Below are 22,958 nucleotides of genomic sequence, written 5' to 3' on the forward strand. Positions count from 1 at the left end.
TATGCTTGGGAATGGCAAACAGTTCATTATGGTTAGTATTAATAGGGAGAGATTATTTGTTTAGTTGCCATTTAATGTTGATCTTAGTTATCTTTATCTTTGCTCATCCATAAGCGCACAATCTAGATCCTATGAAAAAAATAATAATTGCGAACGACTGTGAAAAAACAAATTATGCCTAATTAAAATACGTAAGAAAACGTCATTGGTGGGTAAATACGTTTTGCTGTTCCAACGAAAGTTCGCCCGGAAAATGAATACAAACGAGGAATTAATTTACTCGGAATACGCGGTTGTTATGTTTAACGTTAATTCCTCGAAACTCGGGTAAAAATCGCAAACGAGGCAATTAAAAAAAAGGAAGGCAAAAATAAATCGATCGATTACACGTTATATATTTCGTGTCTTATATTCGACTGTAATGAGCGAACGTGACTACTAAGGATTTTCTGTTACAAGGGTGTTACCTAACTTGGTGAAAGAACCTACATGCTTCCTCGACGATGTCCGGAGTAAGAACGTTTCCTCAACGCGAGCCTTTGCATTTTAATTTCGTCTCAAATCATGCGGATAACAGCCCATATTTGTAAGAGGAATTTTTATAATATTTGCATATACCGGAGGCTTATTTAGAGAATTCCTGAGAGATTACTATGTCAAGGTTATTCAAAGGGTAAAATACTGCCCGTTGTCCTCCAGTGTTTTTTTTAATTAACAGCCTAAATCTCCTTTATGGTTTCTGAACCAATTTTTTTTGTATTTGTATTTTTATTTTGTTATTTCGGCGGTAATACATATATATACATATATATATATATATATATATATATATATATATATATATATATACATATATATATATATATATATATATATATATATATATATATATATATATATATATATATATATATATATATATATATATATATATATATATATATATATATATATATATATATATATATATATATATATATATATATATATATATATATATATATATATATATATATATATTATCTAATTTATCATTTCATGCTTTTATTTTATATTGGATGATATGAGAAAAAAAATTACTCTCTATTCTGACTTTTTCACGTATTTAATAAATATTTTTATTTGCTTTTGAAGGAGATTATTAATACCTCTATTTTTATGAATTTGTTCTATACCATAAGTTGCATCGAATTTGCAGAATCTTGTGACGAGTTTGAATTTCTTTTAAGTTATTTTACCATGAAGCAACAGACGCAGAAAGAAAAGTATTTATTTTGTTATAAAAAAATCCTTCACACTAGACATTCCGGTGCTACTGGTGTTAGCGGTATTGACCGACCAATTATCTTTATGCAATCCCACTCGAAAATATAAATTTTATCTGAGAGCATCTTAATGGGATATTAGCACATTAATACAATATTTCCAAGTGCCACTTGGTTTGGGCGTGCGCTAATAACGTGCTGCTGAGCAGTTCTTTGCCAGGTGGTTGAGTACACAAATATTTGTTAATGCGCGTGTCGAATGGTCATCTTTAATAGCGATTGGAATATACGTATAACTTGTTTTGTTGAATAGTACTATTGCTAGCTATATTAATAAATCGATTTTATGGATATTAAATAATGTACAATTTGCGAGACGAGTTAATCCAATAGATAATTTTAATGCCAAAGAAGAAGAAGAAGATATAGAGAATGAATTGGTTGGTAAGGAGTTAGATCTGTTATAAATTTGTTTATAAGTTATAACTTGATTCTACGCTGGCCGAATTGCCAAAAAAAAACTAAAACTAATGTTACAGTTTTCTCGATTACTGATTCATATTTTGGTAAAATAGACACAAAGGAATATGATTCAATAATAAAAACTGAAGAGTAGTGCAAATTTTTAATTTATTGAATAGCATAACAAAAAAGGGAAAGTTTGTAAAAAACTATCATATTAAAAATTAAATGCATTAAATTAAATTTTAATTTTAAATGCTAACAGTTGGTTCATTTATTTAAATTTAAATTGGGTTAACTCAAATTAGACGAAATATTAAATTTAATTCTTAATATTATTGAATCGAAAGAAGGATGGAAATAAAACTTCCTTACAATCTCTCTCGTTGTGTACATTCAAGATTTTATTTTTGTAAAATTATATTTAAATAACTCGTGTAGACGATTTCTTAACAAGTATGATTTATTGGTTTGTTGAAAAGATTGGAAATTTATAGTTCTGCTCGCTTAATGAAGACTGATTATTGTGATATTAGTGTTGGGTGTAAAAAATAACGCAACTGTGGGCGTTTACATAATAGGAAGATGCTATATTTCTGAAGTACAATTGCATTAGTGGACCACATAATATTATGTGGGAACCGTATCTTGTGGGATATCGACAAAATCAATTAACTTCAATTGCAACACTGCAATACGTAGTAATATTTGTGTATTTCCTTAAACGAAAGTGGATCGCTATTGCAGACAACAACATACATATTATTACTATTACTATCATTATTACAACTAATCTGTTCTGTTCATAATTTTCTTTCATTAGTTCAGTTTAAAATACATCCAATCTTTTGTTCCTCTTGTTTAAACCAAGCCAACCAAGTCAACCAAGCTTAGTACTCCTAATGCAATAAATAAAAACGTTGCTCTGTGAGACACGTAAGAAAAAATAACATATTACATTCATTATTGGTTTTGTCGAGATGTTGTCGCATAAAATGAGTATTATTTAGAAATTTCAATTTAACGCACTGCAAATGTGAGATGCGACCCTTTTTTGTAGCTTACCATAGTTAAACAGCAACGAAATAGTATATTATGCAACAAGTGCAGTAAACGGCATTTGACTCACAAATTTATTTGACACGAGCGGAGGGAGTGTTTAATAAATTGTTTAATAAATGTTAATTAAGTTTACCGAACGTGTTGCATACTATACTTTTTCTACGACCGTTACTTTTTGGGTACATTTTCTACAGGACTGTCAGAATTGACAAACGTCAAAATTCAAAACGTGGAAAATATTTCCGAAAACATCCGATTGCTCCCAAATCCGTTTGGTAAAATACCGGAAATATCCGAAGTGGCTCGAATTCGTGGGAAACGAAACTGACGTGGTAAAGTGACGCTTCCCGCACGCTAGATCGCTGGGTAATTAGGTATTTTACAGACGGGGGTAGAAAAAGTATTTTATGTAAACGAAAAACACCGAGTAAGAGAGAACAACATCTAGAAAATTATATTATGTAGACTACTTTCTTGTAAAGTAAAATACACTTGAGAGAAATGGTTATCAAATAAGACTAAAGGAACAAGGTAACTCAATATCTCAATGGTATTATAGAATAGAGATTTTGGGAAAATAGTTGGACAATTTAATGCAATACAAATAAAATGAAAATAAATAATGCCCTCTAATAAGATAAATAAATATAAGTTAAGTTCAATTATACTTTTATTTGAAATATTTATAAATATTTGTTGATGACGAAAACTAACAACAAAGAAATACTTTTTTCCAGTAAAGCTTTAACTCGCTAGTTTTATACGACTGTAATGTAATTAATAAAAAACAATAATGGTATTAACAAAAAGAAAAAGCAATGTGCAGAAAAGTAAAAGTAAAAGTAAAATAGAAATGTAATCGAAAATCATGAGAGTACACGGATTAAATGGGAATAAGAAAGGAAACAGAGTCTACTAAGCTAGAGAAGGGATTATAAATTGAAGCTTTATTCATAGATATGTTATTTTTTGAATCTATTTGTATTACAGTAGAAAGGTTATTTTAAAGATACATTTATTAGCTTTTGGTTTATCACAATCTCTAGTTGCTCTAGCCTAGAACGTGTTAGGATATACCTGTTGTAAGTGCGTTTATATGCGTTTATTTAATACTTTTTACGATCCTATTTTTTTCTTAATTGCGAGTTTTTTTTTATTTGTTTTTATTATTTGTTTGTGAAAAATCTTTCTGTAATGATGTTTTAGTGGATTTCAATTTGTTTTCATATCTTTTCATAACTGAAAAAAAATGCTGTTTCAATATTGGATAATTACAGTCTTAACCAAAAACCCTCATTTTACAATCTTAGTTTTCAATTGATCCCATTAAATGACACCCTTTATGATGTTTTCGAGTCTTATCGACAGGAAACATATTCACGACATTATAATGATGTTGACATGGGCTTGCAACGCACTCCTGTTAACATTCATAGACGCAACGTTTCGTTGCTTTGCAAAATCTTAGATCCGATTAACGCACGCGTTTATCACCGTAACGGTAAACTTTTTTCTAATAATTGCGCAGAAGTGTTACGCTCCAAATTGATAATTAAAACCGCTGCCATTGTTTCTTTTTTCGTCGTCGCAGCGTTTGGTTACCTAACAGAAAATGTAAATTTGTCGGACGGTTGACGCGGTTAACTGCAGTTAAAGACGCCACACGTTGTGGTATGTTGCGACGCTAGGCCATCGATTCTTCTTCATTCAATGTTGTCACGAAGCTCAGCGAACTTCGATGCCGACTGTGAAGTGGGGTATGATAAACACTATCGACTCACTTATGATATGATATAATATTCTAATGAAAATGAAAATCTACATGTACAGCAGCTTCACTGCAACAGGATATTATATATAACAAATTTTATAAATGCAATTTCAGTCTCGAGTTTATACGGTATGCAACAATAATTTTTATTTGATAGTAATACATAATGTCGGGGCTGGTCAATTGACCTTCAATTGACCACTTCTTAATTGGCTAGTCAAATTCAAATATTTTAAATAAAAATTGTATTTTATAATAAATAATTATGCGTTTTTTAAATCCAAATTAATTATAACCCTCCTCAAGAATACCTGAATAGGATACTGATAAATCCCAATAAAAATATCCACTCCATTTGGTTGTCAGAACGACGCGATAAATAAAAATAAATTTTATTGCATTTTTAAAATCGATGACCGGTCAGCTGACACAAAAAAGTTTGACCGGTCAATTCCACAACCCTAATAATAATAAGCAGAAGATTTTATGATGTTTTCTGTAGCACCTCGACCATTTGTCCTTACTTATTATTCCCCTCTGAAAAACCGACAACTTTCTAATAACTGCAACGTTCACTACCAGGCTTGGATTTCTTCAAAATCTTGCATGATTCCCTAAAGAAGACTTTTCAAATTGGATTTTTTGATCGACACCCTTCATCTAATTTGTAATCGTGTAATCGTTTCCTGCTTCTACTTTTATCAGTTCTATACGCGTTTTGTCTTCTTTTTTTGTTGATAACAAAACTTTGCTTAATATAATGTAATTAGTTAGTTTATTCTTAAGAGTCTACTGTTGGGTGTTTCATCTATTTTTCACTATAGATTTAATATTAATTTCATCGAAGCAGGTTCTTCAATAAATTCTTATTAAGATTTGACCAATATTGACAAATATCAAATCATCGCAAATTCATAATACACCACAGTTTTTACGAATTCTTGATGGCAATAACAAACAGCAGCTTTTGCTTATAATTACTTGCTCCTCTAAAATACCCAATAGGCAACTTGAAAACTTTTAATTTCTTTAATGTTTATGTATAGAAATAACGCATAATAAGTTGCAATTAATAATTCCAGTTGTGACACCCAACTATTCCTTTTAAACGACTCCAAACGCACGGGAATGATCGTGACGTCATATCGCTGCTTTTCGATTGATGCGGCGAGATGTTATTATATTATTTACGTTTATTTTTGGATCGTGTAAAGGTGTGTTTGTATTTAATCTAAGCCAGTTTGTATTTGTGCTTAGTGTGCTGCACATGATAATAATGGAAACAACACAAAAACAATATTACAAATCGTGCCATCGTGTTTGTAAAACTCCCGATAAACTTTTTATTCGACTACCAGAAAATAACAACATTATGTTCAGGTCTCACTTTAGCCTTAACAGTGCAAACGTTTTTAATTCTTGCACCCATCCTATTGCAGTCTCCATAGGAATGGATTCTTCTGTAAAAAAAATCCTTTTTGTTATGCTATTTACAAAACTTCTGGATTCCTCCTGCGTCGATTCTTGCTGAGTCGAACTTGCTAACGTTTCGCCAATCACCTTGTTGGCTTCTTCAGAGCTTAACTGAAAATAGTTCAGCTAAGTTCGACTCAGCAACAAGCGAATCGTGTGACTAAAATGGCGTTTGCTGAACTTGTTCTTCTCGATTTCTCCTTTTTTCCGAACCCCAGATGTAAGAGAGATAGAAAACTTCTATGTTATTAGGGTGTTTGGTGATTTCGATGGATTTTCCAAATGTATAGAACAAATTGCACATACTCTAGTATCCTGTTACGTGATTAAGTTCAAAAACTGCTGATGTCGTTATTTGAGGAAGTCTGACTGATCTCTGGTGTTCTTGTCCTCTGGTTGAAAGTTATCGACCTGTTTGCTAGATGTAAACACCCGCTGTCGCAAGCGATTTTTACTTTTGCCGGTAGTAGAAGTTGGGAGATTTCAGGACAAGTAGAGAATCTAGTATTGATTTTATTTTCTTTGAAAAAAATCTGAAATTTGGTTAGTAACATTTTAAACATGCAGAAATGTTAGAGTGACGAACGAAGTGAAAATTATGGGGTTACTTTGTTTAAGTGGGTGTGCTTTCTTTTATTTTTTTACTTTTTTTACTCCATATCTTCTTGTCTATTATGCACTGGTCAAATATATCATTAGTCTTCTGCGGAAACGAAAGTCCTTGTTTATACAGGGTCATTGAAATTCGACTCCTACTATTGTGATCTCAAGAACTATAGGAGATTCGAGAAAAATCAAAACTTCAAGATATAGACTTAATTTTTTTCCAACGTTTTATGACGAAACGGACGAGACCAAAAGCACATTTCCACTTTTTTTTATCCTTTTAGATTTGCTATTTTTACCAATTGGGTATTCTCATAAACTAGACCTGCGGCAACCGCACGCATAGTGTGTTACGTGCTTTAGTTCGGTGGCGACTCCTAGCGGGTAATTGTCACGCGAACTTTGCGTATAGTTTACGAAAAAAAACGCATAATAAAAACAACTCAACGACCTTGAGGGACGTGTACTATGCGGTTTCACTTTTCTCTTGTCACACTCTAAATATGGCAATAAAAGTATAACATTTCCATAATATAATATTGGATCAGTTACGTGGCCTTTGATCCGAGAGGGGAAACGTTGCATGTTCAAAGCGCGCAACGACACTTCGAAACGCATTTTTATCGCATGCTAATCGAGAGTAAAACGTATCAGATCGAGATTGTTGCTTTGTAATAATTATACCCGCCGCAATGGTCTCGGTGTATAAGATATCGTGTCAATAATAAAGTGTCAATCACTTTAATTGAAACAGTTGGGAAACCGAAAATTGCGTGAAAAATTATTCTTACGTGATTTTTTGTTCGACAATCACCCTGCAGCTAAGTTAAGTTCTAAAGAAGCCAACAGTGCGATTCATCAACAACTGACGCAGAAGGAATCCAGATGATTTGTGGAAGTTTCTTTGATAAATTAATTGGAAGCGTTACAATGCAAGGTGCCGGTTTGGTATGCCGTCTCAAGATTTGGTTTTGTTTTATCCATTCTTCTGGAGGTCTTTTTCTTCTATATGGCGGTTGCCAATTTAAAATCTTATATAATATGTCCGTACCATTTAAGTGTCCGTCTCTTCTGATATTTTTGTTTGTAGGAGGGCAGCGCCAAAATTTCCCGTTCTGAATATGAAAGAAACAAAGTAAAGTAACAATGTTTTATTATTTTTCAATACACTTATTACATCTCTTTATTAACAACTCAATCCCTTTAAAAAAATATTCTTTTGATTTGTCTGCAAAATGAGCTAAAACAGCCTATTTTAACTCAACTTCTAACTTCAAACTCTATAATGGCAGCTTGTGCAACACCAGCAGCATGGACAGGTGCATTATCGTGCAAAAGACGCACGCCTCTGGTCAGTTTTCCTCGACGTTTTACACGTATGCAGTCTTGCAGTTTATGTAATAATGTTGCGTAATATTTAACATTGACAATGGTATTAGTTTCTTTAAAATCTATCAAAAGAATTCCTTCACAATCCCAAAAGATAGTGGCCATCACCTTTTTTGTTGACTGGCAGACTCTGAATTGTCTTGGAGGTGTTTCACCCTTACGACGCCACTCCATTGATTCTTTTTTCGATAGAGGGTCATAATAGATAACTATAGTTTCATTTCCCGTCACAATAGTTTCTATCATAGGCTTCGGTTCCGACCCACACAGTTTCAAAAAAGACCGCACACACTCGACACGGCGTTGTTTTTGAATGGAATTGTCTACATTATTTGCTTCGACTACTTGCCCGTCGACATTTATTTGTACTGGGGAGACTCCCCTGGCAGACATTTATATTATGTAACCGATTACTCAGGGAATATTAAAAATCTAAAATAAATAAACTATTGTAATCTATATTGAGCCTTGCCTTAAAAGTTCGTAAACCACCTAAGAGCCAAGTCTGTTACAGGTTTCGCTAAAATTGATTTTTTACCGGCTTCATTATATGCCTCAGATAGTTTCTGCATCATATAGTCGATGTCATTTGAGTCACCCGCGACGGGGATTAGATCATCGACGAATCTATATCCAGGCACATACCGGCTTATTTATTCTGCCGGTCTTTATTGTGTTGGAGATAAGCAGCAGCCTTGGCGGGAGTCTTTGGTTGGTCTAATTAGTCTGGATAACTTACTGCTCATCTTCTAGTTTGGAGGTCTCATTATGGCGCGGCGAGGTTATGTCGGCAACTTAGTTTCCATATATCTGACGCGTGTGTAAAACATCAAACAGAATCTGTAGAGAAACCTTGACTTATTTCTAAGGTAAAGATGGTAAAAATGTTGACGGTGTTTGCCTCTTTCCAACCAAAGTCAATTGTCTAAAATCCGTCCAGTCGAAACATTGTAAATTTTAAGTTTTGCTCAATTTTATCTTTGGTACTATCAGAAGGTACAGTTTCCCTTAATTGAGACAGATGATTTACTCTGTTATTTGAGAGCGAGAAAAATAGTAAGGTCATTATTAACTTGTGATTATCAATAAGCGATTACATTAATCTGGTTAATTTATCCCTGTGACCGAAACCTTTGTGAGGTCACATGGCAGTAAATAAGTAAACAGAGGACTAAAATACTCATTCAATGAAATATTTACTTTAAATGGTGTTGTTGGCAGAACGCCGACATCAAAAGAACACAATATAGTCGAACTTAACAAGATTTTGGATTGCTAGTTTGAAACAAATTCCATAAATCTAATACCAAATAAACTCAGTGTCACTTGCGATTCCGTTGCTTTCATTATTACTATGATTGTTTCAAATCCTCAATGGAAATTTGGTGGTGTCTTGTTCCTGTCAACTGGTCAGTTTTGATCTACTCAGGGAGCAACTGGTCGATCGTTTTCCTTCGAGTATGCCTTGCACTATAAGTGGTTTTATAACATCTACCTTTGTCATAACTGACCCAATAACTCAGTGTCTTGTCCACGTGGTATGTAACATGTGACAGGGGAATGTAAACGAGTATATCAACCTTTTCTTGATCTATTGCCATATTGTTGTCAACTTCCTCATGTCCATTCTAGCTAACTCACAACGACTATGGATTTCTTCTTCACCAGTTCTATCTATAGGTAATCATTACTTTGATCTTCGAGATGTTTAGTTTAAATCCCAGTTAAATGCTCTCTCTGCATGTTCTACATGTTCTATAGGACCTGGAAGATGCTCATTATAGCTCTTCAGCAGAGGCGTGTTATCATCGACGCAGGTTAGGCTAAAAAACTACGGACAGATAATTATATTTATCAGCTGTTTACCATAGATGGTAGCGACACATCCCTGCTGAAAAAACCGTTTTTCGATGCTCTTCGATGATTCCGTTCTAATAAATAAACGAACAACTCGAAAAAAATAATCCGAGCTTTATCATAATCCTCTATGTAAACCGAGATGTAGACTGAAAGTTTGCAAGGTATTTGTTACAACCTTCGACGGCGAAGATATTAGGCAACCTTAATGTTATTTCCGTTGGCTCAGGCAGCTATCATTTGTTTCTGCCACGCGTAGGTGACCGTAGGCTAATGAATTGTTTTGTAACAATATTTTTAAGCCCCTTTAATGAACCTGGCGATCGCATTCTGTGTCAATTAATTTACGTTACTAATCAAGTTCGTTATCAACACGCTAGTACCTGATCACAACAGGATTAGGTAGATATGTTCGTGATATGTAGATTGGCAAGACGTTGCCGCAGGTTATATGGCATGTGCTAATTAACAATAATTCTCTATGTAAAGAAACAAAGGTTTCAAAGTTTTACCGAATAAAACCCTATGCCAATTTGTAGGTTACGTACTCATGATGGTGGCATCGCTCTTCAAACTTAAAAACAAATTATACACTTGATACCAACTTGACTTTTGATTTAGTTTGTTCGGTTAGGTCGTTCCATATGGCGATTTTATTGTTCAGCTTGAGTAGTTACGCTTGATTGTAACATGTCGTATACGAAACTATTGATTGTTAGCTTGGATGAATTTCTAGTGAACTTCAAAAACGTCGACGGAAGTTTCTATATCTTCCATGCATGTATTGTCAATTTTAGCGATTGTTATTATTATAACGTACATTGTGTGTGTACTTCATGTGGTAACCTTGTTAGATGCAGCTGTTGGTATTAGAGTTAATCAATTTTAGATCACCGTGTCTGCTACATTACATAAACTTTAGTATTTCCTATCTTATTGGTGCTATTGCTAAAACTCTGTTGTATGACTGAATCGAAGAATGCACGCTTTCCAAATCATATTAATACAATCATATTGGGGAATAAGTTCGAAGCTTTTGGAAGATGGTGCCATTGGGATAAGAGTGATAGTGTCAAAAACTTTGAAAGTTTTGCAGAAGGAGGAAGGAATAATTAAAACTGTCAAGAATCTATAGGTCAATATTTTGGACATATGTTGAAATAAATACAGAATGCATGCAAAGTAAAGTTAAAGCTGAAAGAAGTTAGGTTTGAAGCAGAACTTTCTAGTCATGCGGTTAAGCTGTATGGTGTGTTTCAAATGATGGTTAATGTTTGAATCCAGGCGAGAAAGAATTAATATCTCTGCGTTTAATAATGCAACATATTTGTTATTATATTTATTTAATCATCCGCGTTAGAGATCAATATAAAAACAATAAAAGGACAATTAATTTGCAAAAGTAAGTAAAAGTAAACACGGCTTCTTTTTGCGTTTCGGTTATAGATATAGTTTGTCTCAAAGTATATTTTTTTGGTTTTTGTCTGCGATTATCCAAATACCCTGCTGACAGTAATAAAACACCTGATCAGTCAGACGGTAGTGTAAAATCCCGGCCCTTAACAGGTGTGTTATTAATTACATTATTAATTAAATTTATTATACTCAGATTTAAAATAGGAGTAACATTTTATGCTCTTACATTTGATCCCATTTAGTGCCACAAATGTTCTGTGGGCTGAATATACATTAACGTAGATGAAAACGTAAAGCAGCATGCCCCCTCTTTTCATCTAAACTATCACATGTACGTTAACTGTTGATATCATATGAATTTAAGACTTTCAAAAGTTGCCCTTTCTTGTAACTCGATTAAAACTAAATGTAATTTTGTAAGAAATATTCTTAAATTTCAGTGTTTGTACTTGATGAATTTGGTGCAGGCGGCTGTCTTAACTTGCGCTGATCATTATGAGACTGTTGTCCTGACTATTGTTTAAAAGATAATTTCGAAACCAGTTTTCAAAATATTCTGCCCATGTATGTAAATACCATTTTGCAAATAATTCTATAGAAAATGGCACGGCTAATAAATTATATTGTTCTAGCTTCATTTTTAGTTTATCAAAAGTATGCTTTGAAATATATCATATATTTTCCTTGTTTTCATGTATTGTTCACTGTTTTAGGTTTTTTCTTTCAATCGTTGTTAACTCTATCTTTATCGAGAGTAATGGCGTTTTTGTAAATAACCAGGATTCTTTTAGAGCTTCTTTTTTGTGCACTTTTGTCACAATGTTTTTCATCTAATGATTTCGACGCTAAATAACGGGAAAATCAGCAAATAAGTTATGGGTTGTTGGATGTGTCTAGTAACAAGTATGAAGGTCGTAATCACTTTTTGAGGGTGGGTCTGTCAAAAGACAAGACGCAACCAATATTTTAATCCAGTACCATCACAATTGATATAAATGTTATCGTTAGAATTATTCCCAGGCAAAAAGTTCGTACGAAATTGCCGCCATTGCGAATATCAATGGAACGGATTTTACATCGGTGTGAAATTTCAATTTACTGTTAAAATCATTTAACCGTAAACGGAATACAGACGGTCTCAGGTAGACAACGCAAAAATGCTCCGTCGTAACGGAATACAGTTCCATAGTTAAGGTTATATAAAATAAGAGCAAAATTCACTTTCATCGCTAGACCGACCATTACACTGTAACAGAACTAATCAATTTTGCCTTTTGAATAAACAATTTGAGACACAGGAGACGAATTTCCAGATCTGGTTTTGAAAAGGGGGTTAGTAAGTTACACAACGCAGCCGGGTCATTAATCTGATATGGCGTTGTTGCAATCGTACGGAGGTAATAAATTGTAATTGCGGGAAAAGGATTAAACGGAAATGATGATAGTGCGCTTTTGTGCAACTGAACGTTTCCCCTCTGGATGCGCGTTTTCCAACAAATAGGCAAAATGACGCTGAACTGTAAGGAGAAACAAATAAACAATGATTTTTGATCTAAATAGAGTTGATCGTTACCGGCTAGAACCCTTGGTTCATAACTTACGCCTACATTGTTGTGGATTGTGGCTGCACTGCCATTAACATGAAATGACTACTTTTTATCAACAAAGCAACATTAGCAACTACTAACTGTGTCACGATAAGAGGCCGAAACTTATAACTGCTGTCCCAGCCCTTAAATATTAAAGGTAATATTTAAAAAAACAGAAAACTGCATAAACAACTAGCAAACATACTTTTAAAGCGATAAATTGAAGCAAATTTACTGTCTTTCGTTTTTTAAATACATATTTCGAACTTTTGCATCATTGTTACTAAAACAATGATTCGAAAGGTACTAATAGTAGGAACTAATTAGTTAGCAATTATTATTATGTTGTAGTGATTATCAACCCATTTTGCAAACAGTAACATTATGAATGTAGGTGCAGTTTGTTTTTAATTTACTCTGTTTTCCTCCTGTTTTTGATCATCTTTCGGAATGTAATTTTTAATTTTCCTATTATATCTTCGCGTTGCTAAACTACTGAACATTAATATGGTTCTCATTATTCCCGGTTTTAATAACCATTTGGAAGTTATTATATTATACAAGGATTTTCTTTGCTTAAATTTCAATGTTGTATCGCGGGAGGTAGTGATGTAGGAAAAGAGGAGGCTCCCGCCTTGAATCCAGAGCAAACAGGCTCGGAGATGTTATTAAATATATCATCGTTTTACTCTAGATGGAATAATGGAACGCAAAATATGAAAAAATATATAATATTGGAATATAATATGGCCTTCATCTATCAGAAAAGTAGGCGTTAAAAATACGTTTATTATTATACTAAAGGCTCCATAAGGGAATATCCGGGATTGTCAGCTTTGTTGTCTTTAAACGTTTCCTTCTAGACCTTGCATTCAAGTCACCAACAATTTTCATTTCAATTACTGTTAATAATTAAAAAGTTGTGGTATGTAGTAGTTATATTTTCGACACATTGGTTGTTAATCTTGACTGCTCAGTATTGCAGACAACATTGTACCTAGTTCTTATAACAGTTTATCTATCGAGTAAACATACTTTGTTTTTTGTTTCTACTTCTTTTTGCAGAATAAATAACAATTGATGGATCACATGTCACGCCTAATTGCAAGTTAAAAAAAAACATGTTGTTTAAACCCCGTCGGACGGCAATACCAAATTATAACGATCTGAATTGCAGTAACGTTATCACTACCTAATAGAAGTTTCCATTTAGCATAATGAAAAGGTATCATTAAAATTATCAAAGAATTGCTCGTTTCTTTTGTCTTTTTTCATCGTAAAAAGCCAGGCATGAAAAAATAAACTTCCAGAACAATTCGTTCCCTAATGGCGTTTATTTTAATTTAAGTGAGAGCAAGTTCAAGAATGACATTGATCGAGACGAGATGAATTTTGATCGCACGGATTTCAAACCAGTTTTGCGATATGGATCCATTAGCGAAATTTTTCTGTTATGGTCCGTTATTTTCTATAATACTGAAACAATTAGAATAAATTTTCATAACGATTCTTTTCTTAATGTGAGCGCAAGTTCAAGAATGACATTGATCGAGGCGAGATGAATTTTGATCGATTTCAAACCAGTTTCACGATGTGGATCCGTTAGCAGAATTTTTCTGTTATGATCCGTTATTTTCTAAAACATTAAATTAAAATTTTGGGTTTCAAGAATTAACCTATTTTCCGATGTTTGCGGTCAATCTTTGGCACATAAATTACGTGTTTTTGGATTTTGGAAATATGTCGTTTGAGGGTGTTTTAAAAACATTTTTTATCGGTCGATGTTGACTTAGATTTGATTTAGATGTATTAAAAAGCATAATAAAGCTTTTCGGCCAGGTTTCAACATAAAATGAATTAATGAATTGAAAATGTAGTGAAACTTGATGAATATTAGGTTTTTGGTAGCATTTTCATTTTATTTAAAAAATTATATTTCTTGCAATGAATAAAGATCTTGTAGAGTGTTTATTTAACCCATTTGAAGCAGTTAAACATAAAATTTATTTAAATATAAGAACAACTATAACGTGTCAACTGCGAAAGGTGGATAATTTAATATTTGCCCTTGTAAGGGACAAAATAGGTGGTATTTATTTTGTGTGTCCAGAATTAAAATTCTTCTATAGTTTAAATTCTTATTTTGCTTGTTACTTCTTGCTTATCCAAGCGAGCTATCATTTTGTGCTATTTTTAAAATCCGGATTTAAGACTCACTTGCAAATTAAAATGAAAATTAATGTATTTCATCATTAAAATTACAAAAAACAAATAAATAATGCCCTAGTTAAATTCATATATTAATTGTACATTTTTTTCGCAATTAATCCGATTTGCATAAAAAAAAAACAAGTGAATGTAGCAATATAAATGAAGACCTCCGCATTTAAAAAATCCGTTTTATCCGTTGAGTTCCTCTACCGAAGCACTGCTTGGTTCACAAAAGTCACAAACAATCCTCGTAGGGTGGCGGTTAAAATCCTTTAAACTCTCGTGTCACGAAACTCACCTTTTCTGCTACCGCCGATTTTGATAGATCCAACGGGCACTAAACATACCACTATACAGGCAAAGGTCGCCGCCATAGGGCACCGGAACGACCACATCCTCACGGACTTCCTTCAGAGTACGAACGCGTAATTTTTGCAATTTCAAGGAAAGAGCGGACTGTCTCCTATAGCGCAGCTGGCCCTATTTTTACGCCGCGTTCTACTACCGCGACCGGAGAATGTTCTTCGGACTTATAAAACCTTGCTTTGCCACCACCAGCAGATTCGCTCGAAAGCACGCCACGCCATCTAGCGACACGGGTGGGTTCGCGCCCGGAGTCCGGATTCTGACTGCGCTTCAAGGTCAGACGGCGGCTTATGAATTGGGGGTGTTCCGGACTAATGATGCTACGACCTAAGGTTCCGTTTCCGGTTTTGCAAATAAATACAAATTGTCTATGTGTTTAGGTACTATTAGATCTATTTGGTGCAGGAAAGGAAAATTAAAATATTCCAACTACTGATACGAATAGCAAACAAGATTCCTTTGATTTTTCTAAGAAACTTCCACAGGCAACTGTAATACTTTTCTTGTCTGAAACTGTCAAGCTCTGAAGAAGCCAACATGATGATTGGCGAAACGGCAGTAAGTTCGACTCAGCAAAAACCGACACAGAAGGAATCGAGAAGTATTGTAAAAAGATTACTTTGCTGCAGAAAATAACATGTTGAAGCATAATTGAAAAACTTTTGTTACAAAATTATGTAATATTTTTTTAATTGGTAATATTTCAAAATCATTTGAAATTATCGCTGTAAACTTGTATGTGGTGATAGTAAGCTGATTATTCATTTGTTTTGAAATGTTTTGACTTTTGACAAGGGTGCAAGAGCAACTACTCATCTCAAATATGACTTACTGAACATGAGTTCAGTTCAAAAATAGCCGGAGGAAGATTGAGAGAAGCAGGCCTTCAAGATCACACACACGCAATTACAAAGTTCGTCGATTACAATTTGCCAAATCCTTATTTTGTGGAATGTGGGAATTTAAAAAATATTCTAGTCATTTTTGAGACTAGAATGATAGAAGCACGGTGCAAAAAGCAACGTCTACATACCGTTAGTTTTGGAGTTGGCGGTACAATACTTTAGGTATCAACAATTTTGGATACGAAATATTCGAATTAATGATTGAAAGATTTGTTGACCACCATATAGCCGAGGCTTAAATCTCATCACGTTCCAAGTACAATAGGACTGCTTCGGTTTTGAGGCACAAGATGATGAGGAACAATTCCTCAAGAATATATCCAAGCTCTACTTAGTAACATATCATATGCGGCAAAGAATACATTGGAGAAACCGGACGAAAAATATCAACTAGGCTCACAGAACACGAAAGAGTCTTACGACTAAGACAACACAATCACGAAACCGGACATAAAATTTTATTCGATAAACCTAAAGTTCTTGCATGTAATCAGCTTTTCTACCAACGAAAAATTCGAGAGTCTATAGAAATCTATAAGCAACCTAACAATCTTAACCGCGACTCAGGTCTCTACCTGTCACCAATAAGGGAATCAGTCATCTGAGACGGTGTTTATGCCCCTCATTTAGCTTCGCCCTCCTCAAATAAGCAGGTACAGAGTAAAATGCGAGCCAGTTTCAGTTAGGCTCTGATGAAGCCAACAGGATGATTGGCGAAACGTCAGCAAGTTCGACTCAGCAAAAACCGACTCAGGATGAATCAGAAGTTATGTAAAAAGTATTAAAGTAGCCTGTGGAAGTTTCTTTAAAAAAAAAGGAAATAATTAATTTAAGTTACCTTTTTTTTCATCATTTCCTTGTAATAAAAACTTACAGTTGTCCATTTACATCTGTTATAATAAACTGTTTTTCATTGTAAGTGGTGTTTAAACGACAAGATTAAATTACGAAAATGAAATATCCGATAATTTTGCCCATGAGTGCATATCCCTGCAAGTGTTTTAAAATGGACTTTCAAAATGTACTTGTCTAAAATATTTTAGAGTAACGTAAAGCACATGCTTGGTTAAAATGATATGCCTTGGAAGATTGGAACTGGTTGTGGTAACGCGATAAAGTATATTCTGTGAAATGCGTTAATCAATCCGACTGCTACCGTAGATTCTGCTTGGATGATATTAATGAAGTTAAACACAAATACCTAATATGTAGTACATTATTATTTTACAATTGAATAAAGTAACGGTATTTTTGCAGTAGAAAGTCTATAAAGGCAATTTTTTTCGGAATAGTTCAGAATTCGTGACGTACATATTTCAGAATTTCTGACATAGGTAAAAATTTTTGAAAAATAATTTAGAATTTCTGGAAAACCTTTCAGAATTTGTGACATAAATCTCTCGTAAGGGACAGTGCGAATTGAATTAGTAGAGGGTGATTAAGAATGGTTAATCTTTAAATTGCAGCTACTAGACAGTAAAATTTTAAGTCCAACATTGGATTGCAAGTTTTTTTATTACTATTGCCAAAATTGTTATTGATCAATATTATTTTTTTATTGATCTCCGTACCTCAAGTTCAGACAAAAATTTGCGTACTCAATCTATCGTATTGATCGAATAAGAATAAGGCCCATATAAAATGGTTTGCTTAGTCTATGACACAGAGAACCGGTCTTCAAACAACAGTTTTGTGTCGACAAGAATTCCCTGATTTAAGATTTGGAAGTATCCTAGATGCAATTTTAAGCCTTAAATTTTTCACGATAGTTGGACCAAATTTAAGATCACATTACTCCTCGAGACACTTCATTAATACGTTTTATATTGCAAGGTCGTTTTTATTGGGAATTTTATATTTAAAAGTTTTGTAATATATAATTTTATACTGTACAAGACTTGAAATATAAAAAAGGAAGAAGTTGAGTATAAGAGCTTCATATTATTTGACGGAGAATGGTTTTGATATTGATTTTTTTGGCCAGTTTCCAATTTCCAAGATTCAAAATTTACACATTGTTTAAAACAGTTTTTTCTGCAGTGATTGGGGATTACTTAATCACTGGGGTTACTTCGAAAACATAATAAAAATTTTAAGTTCTAGATACTTTCTCTATTGCTTTATGTTTAATACTCCGTATTTTGCAAGCAAAATTTTGTATGAAAAGCAAAAATAAGCCGAATTCTTCCTGGGGACTAAAAAATTTATGAGAAAATAAATAAAGAAAAATAATAAATAAATAAAATGAATATTTTAATATTTCGCAATATATTTATCGATTGCGGTTATTCCAAAAAAATGAGAAAAATGGAAAACCAATCGCAAACTGTGATAAAATTTGAAACGCGACCGAGAACAGAACTTATATTGTATCATTGTTAGAACCGAAAAGTGAAATCTAGACTTATATTATCAAGGGTGCGTAGCTAATTTCAAATACGTCTGTCACTCCGTCCTTGCCGACGAAGCCAACAAACAAAATTCAGTGTTAACGACATGGGCTAAACCAATTTGTCTTACCGGAACAAAAATTCCAATAGTAACGACCTTGCTGTAAAATACAATTACTTACATTTTTTTTGCCTTTAATTTTTGGTAATACACGAAGCTTTGAGAATTGTCAGCCGCTTTGTTGTGTACACTTGCGACTCGGGAAGCGAATAGTCAAGGTAACTTCAAGCACAAAAAGCTGCCAACGCTATCGCTATAATCGCTTTCAAAAAATTAAAAAAAATTTCTGGATGTCTTTTTAATTGCTTGAAAAAGAAAAATATTTACAATATAGTTTATTGCTTTCTTTTATTGTCGTGATTTTGATTAATTCTAAGAGATTTTTTATTAGGAGATAGCAGGTATGGTTTGTCCCAAAGTATATCCTGTTGTCTTTTGCCTGAATTTATAGAATAAAACGCCGGATATCTACCTTAGAAAAAGCTCTCAAATACATAACTAAAGAATCGGAAACACCCGAAGTAACTCACGACATTTATGAGGGTGTGGCGTTATTTTGAGATTTATCATCCGACAACACTAAATAAATACATGCCTACCCCTGCCTTGCCAATGAAGAATCAGTATGGAGGTAGGTTGAGTCAATGCTGCACGATATACGAAATAATCTTCGTCTAGTTTCGAATGCTGCAGGCAACATAATTTATCTATCACACATTTAAAAATAATATTTTATGCATCTTATTCATTCATTCACTCCTTCATCATTATTCCCAAAGATGATTTTTGATATTTCCCTTTTTTTTAATAAAGAATAAATCTTGTATATTTTAATAAATTTTCTAGCTTCAACAAATGATAGAAATTTTTGCAGAGAATTTTTGTTTAGTTCGTTGGAACAAACAACAATGGATTTGTTTTCTGTTATGATTTTGGATTTTTTCTCTTTATTTTGATTTTTTTGTTAAAAATTTCAGCAAAATAGGAGGCTACCGTCGGTAGTGTGGTTTAACTCTACAATAAATTCTGCATAAAAAACCTTTTAAAACTTTTCTATGATTGTCTGCATGCTAAGGAAAAATATGTGATTCGATAATTTTTAAAATTGAGTGCTTTCATATCGCTGTCCATTTTCACTGCCTTCGATATCGAAATTGACATTTTGTGTTTGGTAAATTGGTTATTTTGTACGTCACGTTGCGGTTTTTATTTTTTAAATATGAGGCGGGCGTGATTGACAAAATAAAAGGTTTCTTTATTCATAGCCTAATACTATATAATAACGTAATCTTTGAAAAACGTCCACAATATTTATACCTTCGTTCCCAAAGAATTTGGGAACTTTAATTTAAATTTCATTTTTTACAAACTATGTAGTAAAGAGCCAAGGCAACATCATAAGCTTGTTTTACGGTGCATTCGAGAATTCTAATCCCTCATGTTTTTCTTAAGTTTAAAAATTAAATTGGTATACATTTCTATAAATAAATTTCATTAATTGATTTAAACACATAACTTTCTTTAATTTTACCTTGTACTTACAGTCAATTAAAATTATTTGTGAACTGTTCGTAATTAACTTTAAATAGGTATTCACCAACTGGAAAATTTTAATCTTGGAGAGTTATTATCAATTACATCTTTTGCGTAGCAGTTTCCCTTGTATTATTGTGTGAAAGTGTTAATTTTTTAAATTTTATTATATCGGATTTGAATTACAAATGTTGAAATCTTAACCATAACCATTAAGAGGTGCGTATGCTATTCACTTTGAATTACTATAAAAAACTGTAAAAACAATCCAGATAATAACGATTTAAAAATAAAATTCAGGAATTTAAAAAATAACATAAATAATCTAATAAAATTTTTAGAAAATCTACACTTTCAAAATAAATAGCAAAAAAGTTCATTGCGGATACATTAAATAAATACTTTACAGATATAGGGTTAGGTATCGTTAAAGAAATTAAGTACGATATAAATTCTCTAAGCACGATGTTGACGTTTAACAAAGTATCATGTAAAAATAATATATTTTTGGAACCAGCCAAAGAAACCGAGATTGCAAATGTTACAAAAAACCCTAAGAAAAATTCAGCACCAGGACATGATGGTGTAACAGATCAGGATCCTGTCAGGCTGAATACATTGTACCTATCTTAATTATATTAATAAATAACATATTGTTTACTGGAGGATTTCCACAAGAACTAAAAATTGTTAAAGTATGCCGAATATATAAATCGGAGTCTGAATACATTGTACCTATCTTAATTATATTAATAAATAACATATTGTTTACTGGAGGATTTCCACAAGAACTAAAAATTGTTAAAGTATGCCGAATATATAAAACGGAGTCAAGGACGTCGAGGAGCAACTATAGGTTAATATCACTCATAAGTACTTTTTCAAAAATAATCGAAACTCTTTTGAAGGATAGAGTCACGTGTTTTCGAGAAAGGCGTTACTTTTGACAAGTTTCAGTACGGATTTACATGTAATAGTGGTACATTAAATGCCAACTTAATATCAAATAGTCTTGATCAGGGAAGGGTGGTTTTGGCTGTATTCCGGCAGGGTTCCGTCCTTGGGCCCTTCTCGTATAAGTTGCGTATCTCGAACCTGGGCTTGGCTGGATTGGAAGCACAATATTATACATTTGCAGATGATACGGTCTTAATTTATACATAAAAAAAATCAGAAGTATTGGCAAATATAGCAAACAATGACCACTGGCTATTAAATAACAAATTAGAAATAAACATTTCAAAAACTAAATATATTTTATTTAAACAAAAGAAAATAACTTTAACATTAAAAGAAATGTTTTTATTTTGAAGAGTTGATAAAATAAAATATTGAAGGCAGCTAAATTGGGATGCTCTCAGTCTTACAAAGAACGAAATAGTTCTCTTAGTTGCAACGTTATACAGATGAAACTACTTTTTAAGTGAATTTGTAAGATATAAGCTTTATAATGCGTGTTTCTCGTCGGGTACAAGGCATCTTATTGTCAATAATAAAATAAAAATAATACAAATAAAATCCTTAAAATTATATTTAATGTACATTACAAAATGCGCACTGAATCGATGTATCATTCACTTCAAATTGATTCGATTGAAATTATGTTAAAATTTGAACAATCTACACTTATCTTTAAAATAATACAGAAAAAACTAAAAGCAACACAAAAATAACCCATATCAATGAAATGCACTCACACAACTTAAGAAATCGCACACACATACAGTTACGGAAAGCCAGAATAAATAAAGAATTGCAAAATCCAGTCAGTGCGGCCTTAAATACATATAACCTAGTGTCTATCATTGTAAAAAATGACACTTCTTATAATATTTTTGTTAAAACTTTAAAAAAATAATTACGCAATGAAATAATACATAATCATACCATTTATATTAGATTGTTATTAGATGATTCGATTAAAAATGCTTTTGGTACCAACGCTTAGTGTATTGTTTAGAAATTTACCTTAATTCATGTGTAGATAATTATAAACGGTATATGTATTGTCCGATTGAATAAAGGATTATTTAAAAAAAAACATTTAAGGTTGAAATTAATGGACATCTTTAAGAATAAGTAAAAAACATTTTTTTATTTGTTAGAAATGGAAAATGTGCGATCGCAGTAATTTCGTATAAATTTCCAAAACGTAATTGGAAACATTTTTTTCAACTACTTTTCTGCAATACGCGTATGAAGGACAACGGCATAGGTAATCGTAGTTAAATACAATAGAAATGTTATCGCTTCTTTCGTTTCCAAACTCTCTTTAATTTATTGTTTACAAACAGTTGCCAATTCCCATAACCTTATTACCGCTGAAAAGAAATATATAGCAAAAATTATATATAGTTAAGCTTATTATATTCCAAGTTTTTAAAAATTAATTATAAACATTAAATCATTCCTACGAATTTAGATACAATGCAGAAATTTTTATTTTTACGCCTTCGCTTGTTAAAAAGCTCGTCACACGGTACAGTTTCTAGAAAAACGTATTCCATTAGGAATGCGAATTTGCCGAGGAACTAGTCGAGTTCTCAATATTGTTGAGACGCGTGGAAGTGACTATAATTGCCAACTAATATATTCCGCTCTT

At 32.7% G+C, this 22,958-nt stretch overlaps 1 protein-coding gene across 1 annotated transcript in view; it reads right to left on the reverse strand.

Moving 5' to 3' along the window:
* The window catches only part of LOC132702850 (uncharacterized), a 71,079-nt gene extending 55,448 nt beyond the window's left edge, over nucleotides 1-15,631 (reverse strand). The window contains exon 1 of the mRNA XM_060671685.1: nucleotides 15,400-15,631. Within this exon, the coding sequence (XP_060527668.1) occupies nucleotides 15,400-15,496 (97 nt within the window). The 5' untranslated portion in view covers nucleotides 15,497-15,631. The remainder of the gene's footprint in view (nucleotides 1-15,399) is intronic.
* Between the last annotated feature and the right edge of the window lie 7,327 nt (nucleotides 15,632-22,958).

This window comes from Cylas formicarius, unplaced genomic scaffold (genome assembly GCF_029955315.1).
Source record: "Cylas formicarius isolate icCylForm1 unplaced genomic scaffold, icCylForm1.1 PGA_scaffold_6__28_contigs__length_40554024, whole genome shotgun sequence".
NCBI classification, from domain to species: Eukaryota; Metazoa; Arthropoda; class Insecta; order Coleoptera; family Brentidae; genus Cylas; species Cylas formicarius.